Source organism: Neolamprologus brichardi, chromosome 10 (genome assembly GCF_056152115.1).
Source record: "Neolamprologus brichardi isolate AB-2024 chromosome 10, ASM5615211v1, whole genome shotgun sequence".
Classification (NCBI taxonomy): domain Eukaryota; kingdom Metazoa; phylum Chordata; class Actinopteri; order Cichliformes; family Cichlidae; genus Neolamprologus; species Neolamprologus brichardi.
This window is the reverse complement of record NC_142113.1, coordinates 31028299-31039987: the sequence shown is the minus strand read 5'-3', so window position 1 is coordinate 31039987 and position 11689 is coordinate 31028299. Positions and strand designations below refer to the sequence as shown.

At 42.8% G+C, this 11689-nt stretch overlaps 1 protein-coding gene across 1 annotated transcript; it reads left to right on the top strand.

The window, feature by feature from the left end:
• Nucleotides 1-220: 220 nt before the first annotated feature.
• Nucleotides 221-3981, top strand: LOC148100988 (uncharacterized). Its single transcript, XM_087846746.1, has 4 exons — nt 221-263; nt 2051-2559; nt 2698-3345; nt 3838-3981. The coding sequence occupies exons 1-4, from the start codon at nt 221-223 to the stop codon at nt 3979-3981; spliced, it is 1344 nt and encodes a 447-aa protein (XP_087702872.1).
• Nucleotides 3982-11689: the final 7708 nt, after the last annotated feature.

The following is an 11689-nucleotide window of genomic DNA, read 5'->3' as shown; positions in this document are numbered from 1 at the left end:
GCCCTGATCACCAACAGGTGTGTGGCAGGAACTTCAGGTGTGACCAGTCCTCCTGCGGGGCCACACCCATCAGGCCTGCATGTGGCTGTCCTCCAGCCACACATGTACACACCCTGCCTCTACATAAGAGTGGAACACCGAACACAGCATAGTGCAGAAAAACACACATCCCCAAATAACAACAACAACAACAATAATAATAATAATGATAATAATAATAATGGTCCATCCTGCTCACGGACCCCTGACTCCTCCAGAGCCGGGTCCGTGACACGATCTTATTCTTCAAATTTTAAATACATTCATTCTTTTGAGATTAAAGTATTTCCAGGGCATTCACTTCAAATGGCATCAAGTACATTTCTGTGCACTTCGTTTGCTCGGTATTTAGATCAAATAAAATGAAAAAAAAAAACCATACAAAAAAACTGGTTTACATTTGGCTGAGGTGCAAAAGTTCCCCCAATAAAGCTGAAAAAAGATAATAAAAAAACATTTCAGTAAATCATGACTAGTCACAACATTCTGATTCACTCTCTTTGTTTTCTGACAACATGAAAGCGTTACTACAGTCCCCTGGAAATTTAGGACAGCATTTTGCATCATGATTCAGAGAATGAACAAAGAGTCTGTGATTTTGCTTAATCATCCTCCAGACCTGCTTGCAGAGAAGCATCAGACCCATTAACACATTTCTGAGAAATTTAGCAAACACAATAATTCCAAGAAGATAACCATTTGCATTTTGAAAGGCTGAACTGCCAACCTAGCTGAATGCTCTGATTTTAGAAAAGAAATACATAATAGGGATGCACCGATACCACTTTTTTGGAAACGAGTACGAGTACGAGAACTTGCATTTCAGTACTCGCCGATACCGATACCGAGTACTTAATAAAAACATGATTTAAATTTGCAGGTAACAGCTTTAGTCTTTTAATTTAATAAAAAACAAACAAACAAGGGACTAGTTTGGAATTAAGAACATTTATTTAAAATGAAAAGCATGTTGTATGCAACATATTACAGAATAAATAATTATAAAAAAACAAAATTTAATTTTCGGCGCCTGTGATTAACCCCTTACATGCCGCTCAAACATAGACAGGTCTCAGACCGTGGTATCGGTCCTCGGTATCGGGGGACTTTTAACGAGTACGAGTACTTTAGAAAATGTGGTATCGAGGCCGATACCCTGTCACGGCTGGCGGGGTGAGCCGTGTGGTGTGGAGGAAACGGAGGACCCAAAATGCAGACAGCCGATATGATGATAAGAGTGAGGGTTTAATTTACAGCGTACAAATAACAGAACTGAGGGCAGGACAGAACATAAACCTAAACTGGGTGAGCTAAATAACAAACCGGATCATACAAATGGGGTGGGAGGCAGAGAGACACAGACGAGGAACAGACACCATGAAACACAGACGAGCCGACAACGAACACAGACCGACACCCACTATAAATACACACACCAGGTAATCAGGAAATGGCACACAGGAGGGGACACAGCTGGAACTAATGGACATAACGAGACACAACCCTACAAAGTAAAACAGGAAACACACAGACTGTTTTACATAACAACACGAGGACATGAACAGAGCACCGAGGGAGACGCAGGTAGGGAAGATAAACACAACCAAACACCAACAACCAATACAAGATCAGAAATAAACTAGAAAGTGATAATCATCAACTGAAAGCGCTGGGTCACCGACCCAGGACCATGACAGTACCCCCCCTCCAAGGGCTGGCTCCAGACAGCCCAAAACAAAAACAGACGACCAACCCAGGGCGGGCGGCGGGGGGTCCAGGACGGAGGGACCACAACCAAACAAAAAACAAGCTCCAGTGGGCCAAACGAATTGTCCAAAACACATCACACACTGGAGTTCCCAAACAGGGTCCCAAAACAAAGTTCAGGAGGCCGGCCCGGAGGCTGACAACTCAGGTCCAAAAGCCGACCGCGCGGGAGGCAGCGGCGGCGAAGTGGAAACAGTTCAGGCGGCCGACCGTGCGGACAGCAACGGCGGCGACGGGGAAACAGTTCAGGCGGCCGACCGTGCGGACAGCAACGGCGGCGACGGGGAAACAGGTCAGGCGGCCGACCGTGCGGACAGCAACGGCGGCGACGGGGAAACAGGTCAGGCGGCCGACCGTGCACACGGCAGCGGCGGCGACGGGGAAACAGTTCAGGCAGCCGACCGTGCAGACAGCAACGGCGGCGGCGACACAAGTCCGGAGGCCGGCCGCGCGGAAGGTAGCGGCGGCGTTTGGGAGGACGTCCATATCGACGATGACGCCCAACAAGCGGCCTGGCAGATGACCGCCGATGTCGAGGCGGCAGTTTGGGACCTGAAGGTCGCGTGGCCCCTGCAGCACCAGACGAGGCGGAAGCTGAGGCTGGACCAGACGAGGCGGAAGCTGAGGCTGGACCAGACGAGGCGGAAGCTGAGGCTGGACCAGACGAGGCGGAAGCTGAGGCTGGACCAGACGAGGCGGAAGCTGAGGCTGGACCAGGCGAGGCGGATGCAGAGGCTGGACCAGGCGAGGCGGATGCAGAGGCTGGACCAGGCGAGGCTGATGCAGAGGCTGGACCAGGCGAAGCGGATGCAGAGGCTGGACCAGGCGAGGCTGATGCAGAGGCTGGACCAGGCGAGGCTGATGCAGAGGCTGGACCAGGCGACGATGAAGCCGGAGCTGGACCAGGCGACGGCGTGGATGAAGCCGGAGCTGGACCAGGCGACGGCGTGGGTGAAGACACGGAGGCTGCAGCTGGCGAGGATGAAGACACGGAGGCTGCAGCTGGCGAGGATGAAGACACGGAGGCTGCAGCTGGCGAGGATGAAGACACGGAGGCTGCAGCTGGCGAGGATGAAGACACGGAGGCTGCAGCTGGCGAGGATGAAGACACGGAGGCTGCAGCTGGCGAGGATGAAGACACGGAGGCTGCCGGCGGTGTGGATGAAGCTGCTGTTGCTGCCGGTGGCGTGGATGGAGCGGCAGCCGGCGAGGATGATGAGGCTGCAGCTGGCGGCTGGACGGGCTCCTCGGGCCCTCCAGCTGACGAGGCAGAAGACTGGACGGGCTCCTCGGGCCCTCCAGCGGACGAGACAGGAGGCTGGACGGGCTCCTCGGGCCCCCCAGCGAAAACAGTCTCAGAACCAGTGGGCACTGGAGCCCCTGGCACACACAGAACAGAACCAGCAGGCGTGGGGACCTCTGGCAGGAACGGATCAGAACCAGCAGGCGCACGGGCCTCTGGCAGGAACGGATCAGAACCAGCAGGCGCACGGGCCTCTGGCAGGAACGGATCAGAACCAGCAGGCGCACGGGCCTCTGGCGGGAACAAATCAGAACCAGCAGGCACGGTGGCCTCTGGCAAACACAAAGCTGACTGCAGCTGCACCGAGCATTGACTCAGCTCAGGCACCGACAGCCGGGTGCAGTCCTCAGCTGGCTTCTTTACCTCCAGGGGTCCAGAGTCTGCTGGGGGCTGAAACCCAGCCTCTGGGTAGGCCCTGGAGTGCATCTCAGTCTCACAACTGGCCAGCTTTTGAGGAACGTTTGCAGGATTGTGTGGTTTGTCTCTCTGCAAAAAATACTTAGAAAAAGAGTCCAAAACGGGAGGCAGAGACGCAGCCTCCTGTACAGAGGGGGTCGGTGAAGATGGCATAGATGACTGGGCTAGTGGGGATACCGGGGGCCGAGCTGAATGCGGCTGTGCAGCTAAACGAGCTTGCGGCTGTGCAGCAGGCTCAAAAAACACAGCCCCGGTATAAACCGTCACTAGTTCTGGTGAAACCAAAAGAGTGTCTTGTCCACTCACCACAGCCGGCCGCTCAGAAATCCCCAGGTCCGACTGTGGCGAGGAGCGTCGGCAGCGTGAGCGCCGTTTCCCCCTTGAAGGCTGGGTTGACGGGCCGGGCAGAACATCCTCTGTCGGAAGTGAAGCATGAGTTGCAGGGTGGGTGGTAGCAGCCAGGGGGTGAAGACGGAGCTCGTTCAGAATGAAGTTCTGTGCGAGCGGGTGAAGTGAGTCCAGTAGCCAGGAGTGAGCAAAGATTAGCTGCTGTAGCCTGGCTTCTACAGCGCGGTGAAATTCCTCCCCCTCATGCTCAAGCCACAGGTTAACTAACCTTGACACGGAGTCAATCAATTCCTCCCGAAACTCCTGGGAAGGTGCGGATGCTGCTGGGTCCATGATTGGTCGGCTCGTACTGTCACGGCTGGCGGGGTGAGCCGTGTGGTGTGGAGGAAACGGAGGACCCAAAATGCAGACAGCCGATATGATGATAAGAGTGAGGGTTTAATTTACAGTGTACAAATAACAGAACTGAGGGCAGGACAGAACATAAACCTAAACTGGGTGAGCTAAATAACAAACCGGATCATACAAATGGGGTGGGAGGCAGAGAGACACAGACGAGGAACAGACACCATGAAACACAGACGAGCCGACAACGAACACAGACCGACACCCACTATAAATACACACACCAGGTAATCAGGAAATGGCACACAGGAGGGGACACAGCTGGAACTAATGGACATAACGAGACACAACCCTACAAAGTAAAACAGGAAACACACAGACTGTTTTACATAACAACACGAGGACATGAACAGAGCACCGAGGGAGACGCAGGTAGGGAAGATAAACACAACCAAACACCAACAACCAATACAAGATCAGAAATAAACTAGAAAGTGATAATCATCAACTGAAAGCGCTGGGTCACCGACCCAGGACCATGACATACCCGATACCGGTATTGGTATCGGTGCATCCCTAATACATGATTATCCAAAGCTACTGCCCACACTCTTGTGATGTATGTTTTTCATCACCTCTGCTTGATGCTTTCATAACTGAATTAATAATACCCTCGTACCTGAACTGGTACGCAATCAGATAACATGCTGAAATCAATGATGCTTCTGAGACAAAGAGAAAGAGCAAGGTCATTATCAAAGTTAAGAGCCAGATTTATTGCTGTTAATTAATGCGACTTTTCTAGCAATCTTTGGTAAGAACACACAAGGCTCAGTCTATTATCCCAGGGCATTTTGGGAATATATCAGCATATTAAGTGGTTGACATTACAATTTATCATCAACACTGATTAGCGCCGGCATCTCATAATACATTTGGAAGTCATGAGAAGTCATTTAGCTACAATTTGAATAAAGAGGCAAAAGAAAAAAAATGGACCAGAGAGAATGAAACATTAAAATAAACCTCTTTCAGCAAATTACCTCGTCTTTTTTTTTGTTCTAAAAGCCACATTAGTCACACACGAACTTCAGACGAAGGTGCCTGTGTAGATGTAGATATGACCTTTGCTCTGCTCAGATGCCTCCAGACGAAGCTGCATTTAGTTTATTTGAAAATACGTTTGCACACATCCTGAAAACAAGGCTGTAAATCGCTATCAAGCTGTCTTTTTGAATAATTTGATGCATCAATGAAGCAAAGATGGATTTAAGCACGAAACATTTCTGCGCCTGAAGTGTGGTGAGGGGGAGAGATATTCACAAGATAAAGAAATTAATTAATATTCAACTACAGTAGAATATTTATTCTCCTGAGACATGATGTACACATGATGTACTTTGTCTTCGGCTGTGCCTTGCTTGGGGAAAGATACCTCTTCAAATATGTGTGCGTGACCTTTTCATTTTATTGATTTATTAATTCACTTTAATAGCTCAGATGGTTATCAGAAACATACCTCCGCACAACCAATGTGCAGCGATGCATACAATGTCTGCTTTGGGTTGATTTTCAGGAATCAGGCTCATTTTAATGGAGTAAAACCAAAAAGAGCATGCATCATTATCCTAACATGAGCAGTTGAGCAAAAAATTCTGACCTCAGTAAACATCAACACATAATTTAAATTGTGGAGGCAAACATAAGAAAAAAAAGACCCACACTTGTTGGATGCATTAAAGGGGTTGTTAAAAAAAGAAAGACGTTTGCTTCTTTTTTTAGAGGGCGAGACAAATGCGCATGTTGAACATGCTGAGGGGGCGTATAAGATGCTAGAGACATAGCCTGGGGGGTGTAGGCTACAAGCCAGATGGATGATGGCTGTGGCCCAAATAGTGAAATAGTGGCATATTTGAAAAGGACAAGGGCACAATTTAATCAGCATTGGTAATCCTCACATTAAGCTGAACTGTCAGTACAAATAAGAACAACTTTCAAAGCCATTGCCACATAAATGCGCATTTTATTGAAGAAAAAAAAATATAGATAGAGTTTTACTTTCTGCTTAAATTGACAGCCAGGTGGTAAAACACTCCAGTTTGTCAACTTTTAGGGACTGAGAATGACAGCACATGCAGGGCTTGACGATTTGCAACTCTGAAATCATTTTTCTGTTTTCTTAATGTGGAAAACTCAGCAACAGGTCTTTTAATACCTATAATCAAACTGAAACTGCACTCCACAGTTACAAATTTAATTGATTTAACTCTGTACCCAAGCACTGTAGCCCTGTGACATCTTTCACCGTAAAATAACATGCATTATAAAAATAAAAAAAGAATCATCAGAAAAAGAAAGAAGACTGTTGACTTGAGCATCTGTAGCATACAATTTTCAAGCACAATCACAAGATAGAGAAATAAAAGCAAGATAAGGGAATGACGGAGGGAGTAGAAAACATGTTGGAGAACACATTGGGGATGCCGTTATGGCGTAGAAGCGGTTTTAAAGCATCTAAATGGATCTTTGGTGTCTGCATGGCTGAGGAGACTGTTTACACAATTTGCTTATGGATGGATATTGTAATATAACACAGCAAATACGACGCTTGAATCAACACTATCATTTCTCGCATGTGGGGAATTTGCTGAGATTAAAGCCTTTTCCAATAACAAATGGCTTCCGTTTTATATAAATCAATAACTTGTGCGACATATGCTGATTTTGTTGTTTTTTTTCTCATCTAAATTATCAACCAAGATTACCATCTGTGTTTCATTAGGCACTATGAAACCGCTTTGATTGCAATATGTGAAAAGATGAAAGAGAGTTAAATCAACACATGGTCATGTGACGTGTAGAATAGAAAGCAGCTATTTTCACAGCGCCTCTTGTTCAGAGTGGCGTGGAAATTGATTGGATTTGCCTTGCAGCATGTTGCTGAAACAAAGCGACCAGTTGCTTTGGGGAACCACTCTGCCTTCTAACATCAATCAGCGATATACATACAGATACACTTTGATCTGACGAACTCCAGCAATGACACATACCTGCTTACATTTAAATTATAGAGATTATCAAACTACATTTCAAAGAGAAATTAATATAATAGATACAAATTGAGCTGGAAGCTCTCACGTGATCTGCACACTGCACAAGGATTGGCTTTACCTCAGAACAATGACATATATTTGGGGCTAATTTGGGGTACTTTGGACATTTATGGTTCAGTTGAAATACTGTAAATGCAGACCATCTATCCATTTTCTTAATCTCTCATCCAAGTTGAGGTTGTAGGAGCTTGAGAGGCCAAAAAGCAGGGTGCACTCTGGACAGGTTGCCAGCCCATCACTGTATAATTCAAGGACACAGACTCACATCCACAGCTATGGAGACCACAAAAAATTCCACACAATACAAGCCACACGCAGGCAATTACGATATTTTTTCAAAGTGAGCTGATGGATTTTTTTGTTGGATTATAGCAACTGCTCCATACTTAATACAAGTGCAGTAAAACAGCTCTGCTACACCACAAATGACTTTTGTGGTTTATAATACAAATATGACTATATCTGTAATATACAATACTGAAATGTCTGTCAAAACGGTAAATTATTGGGACTCAAAAAGAATCGTTCATCAACTGGCATACAGACAAAAAGGCATCTGCAATGTGCACATTTATGCACATGATGCAGTTATTATGTAACTTCAGTACATGATCTGACATTGTGTTCTTATGCGCATCCTTTAGGACAACTGTAATACACATATCCAGTTTACTCAGTGGAATAGTTTGTAATAAGCCACTCTGCACTGGATGAATCCTGCACTCCACCTGACAGGCATTTCTGTAACTCTGACATTAAAGCGAAAGACTTCACTAGAGAATTGTGAGGGTGGGAGATGGTCTCAAAGTTAGAGAGAGAGTTGGTGAGAGATGACTTCTTATGTTGTTAAATCTAACATTTGACACCTTTCCTCATTTATAGATGGATAATGTATGTAAAACTCCCACAGAGGTGAAACTGCCATAGAAACAAATAATGACTTAAACGTATGTGTGTGTGTGCATACTTAAACAAATAGCACTACACCTCTGGTCAAAACCACAAGTCATGGCCAAATGCAGTCTGTGTTGTCGTGTTATAGCCTATACAGGAGTGTAAACTACATTACTTGAGGCCCAGTAGAATGTGGTGGAAGGTTAAAAAACTTAAGATGTTTATATAGTTATCCATCATTCAATACCATTAAGGGCTATCTGATCTGTTATCTGATGCAGAACACACCAAACAGCTAGTTCTGCAGCAGACTGGATCTGATCTCAGCATCACTTACTTTGTATGTGATGAGACAGAAGACATTGAGACAGTCCACAGAACATGTGAATGTGTAAAGCTCTCCAAAATGCTTCAGACGACTTGGGAGAACTGGTGCCGTTTTAGAACTCTCTTGCATGACCCAATGTGTAACCCACTGCTCTCTTGGATTTGGACATTAATTCTCATGGAATTGTGGTGGCATTTCTTCCCACAAACTGTCTGTCTTTCCTCAATCGATATAACAGCCAGTGGACACGTCACACACACAAATTTCTGCTGCTACACTTTTGCTTTTTCTTTTGTTGGTTGATTAGCAAATTAAGTCCTCAGCAGAATTCACAACCTATAGTTCTGAGCTATTTTCAGTTGTCTTAAGGCTATTACAATGGCAAACTTTGGAACTCCCCTCGATCGCAAAGTAGAACCAACAAAAATATCACAAAGATTATTTATCCAGAAGGTCAAAAGCAAAGGTTGGTCACACCAAATGCTGATTTAAGTTACGTTTTCACATTTTATTGCACTTAAAAAAACAAGCAGGATCCAAGGCATTGAGAATGAAGGGATGCATACAAAGGCAAAAAGCAAAAGTAATCAAAACACACAAAGAAAGTGACGAACAAAATAACAATGTGAAGACTTAAGCAGAGACAAGAAGAGCACACGAGGAAACAAAGAAACACACTAGCTACTTGGAAATGGTCAAGTACTAAGAAACATGGAAGGAGAAAAGGTACAAAAATAAACAAGAGAAAAACCCATCGACCAAAACAGCAACCAAATATCAAAACCATAACATGCCCAACAGCACACAGTCGGAGATCAAGAACAAAGGCAAAAGCACCAGTATAAAGACACTGAGAGTGGGTGTGGAAGTCATGTGAACTGATTCAGCGTCTGGGGTTCATCTAGCGTTGGAATCAGTAGTATTACCAGTCGCAGCAGATGGGTGTGCCAGGTTTGTTCCTGTTAAAAGGGAGTTTTTCCTTCCCCCTGTCACCAAGTGCTTGCTCATAGGTGGTCATCTGATTGTTGGGCTTTTCTCTATATTATTGTATTGTCTTTACCTTCCAATATAAAGCACCTACTACTGTTGATTTGGCGGTGCTATATAAATAAAACTGTTTCCTGTATCTCATGTCAATTCAGTTCAGTTCAGCACATAAAAACACATCTCAGACCAACATTGTCACACAAATGAGGAAAACCAATTTTTTCTTCAAGTTTAGCTTTATGCTCAAAGAATCTCCCAAAGATATTTGGCTGAAGATAATGTCTGTTCATCAGCTTCAAGGTGATTCATAGTTCAGACTCTTGAGGACCAACCCCAGGGTGTATCAAAAAAGAATAATGTGATTTCAAACAGCTATATTTGTTAGCATAATGGACATATAAGCTTGTTGCAAATTTTACAATCCATGGCTGAACATTAAGTTTTACACACAAAACTTACAATGTGTACAAGTGCCTATTGTGTGTGTACAAGACAAAGGACCATATGACAGTCACTGTTGTTAAGCTACTTACCAGCAACAATGTGAAACAAGACAACGACAATGTGATGAGCTGCAGAATTAAAATCAGATTATTCTTTTGATATATATATATATATATATATATATATATATATATATATATATATATATATATATATATATATATATGTATATATATATATATGTATATATATGTATATATGTATATATATGTATATATATGTATATATGTATATATATGTATATATGTATATATATGTATATATATATATATATATATATATATATGTATATATATATATATATATATATATATATATATATGTATATATGTATATATATATGTATAGATATGTATATATAGATATGTGTGTATGTATATATATATATATATATATATATATGTATATATATATATATATATATGTATAGATATGTATATATAGATATGTGTGTATGTATATATATATATATATATATATATATGTATATATATATATATATATATGTATAGATATGTATATATAGATATGTGTGTATGTATATATATATATATATATATATGTATATATCTACACACACACATATATATATACATATATACATAGATACATATGTATCTATGTATATATGTATATATATATGTGTGTGTGTGTAGATATACATACATATATATATATATATGTGTGTGTGTGTGTGTGTGTGTGTGTAGATATATACATATATATATATATATATATATATATATATATATATATATATATATACACATGCACATACACACACATATATAAATAATGGGAAAAAACGCAACTCTACACTTCATCTCAAAGTGATCTTGAATACACACACAACACTATAAATTAATATCTGACAGAAAACAGTTATTTACATTGGCAGCTTCAATTTGACTTCAGTCAAATGTTCCGAACAGTGTATCTCTGCTGCTTTAGAAAGATCTTTACTTACTTTTAAAAAAATGCACATAAAGGCCCACCTGCACTCTTACAGTGAGAGTCACACTCCACTGCAATCACAGCTCACATCTCTGCCAATTTTCACTACTTCTCTTTTCACTTTCCTCCCCCACATGAACTGTCTGTCTGTCTACCTGAAAGCAGCGTCATCATGAGTGCTGACTTCCTCTAAACCCATTGTGAAGGAGCATCCCACACACACTAATGTTGGCAGAAAGAGCTAGACGGGGACCAATTAGAATCTCTGCGCTAGACTTAAACCCCTGAGAGACACGCGGCGTCTCGGGGTTTTCATTTACGGGGAAGAACTTGCTTTAGCCCAGTGCAAGAAAACTCAAAAGTTCCTTGAAGAAAAAAGAAATAAAAAGGAAACAAATCCTAATGGAGCATATATGTTTTTTTTCAAGTGGTGAAAAACCCAACCTGTCAATCAATGCCAAGCGCTTCTGCAACAAAATCACAACTAATTTTTTTTTTACTTTTCCACATGGTGCCTTATAAGCTCAAAGATGTAAATTGGATGAATATTTCACCCTGGAACTTCAGACAGCTTTATATACAACAAACGTTAGAGAGTAAATGGCACCAACTTTACGGGACTCACTTGTTGAAGAAAAGTGTGGGTTTTCTTTTAATATTAACAACAAATTATTATTATTATTACAAAAA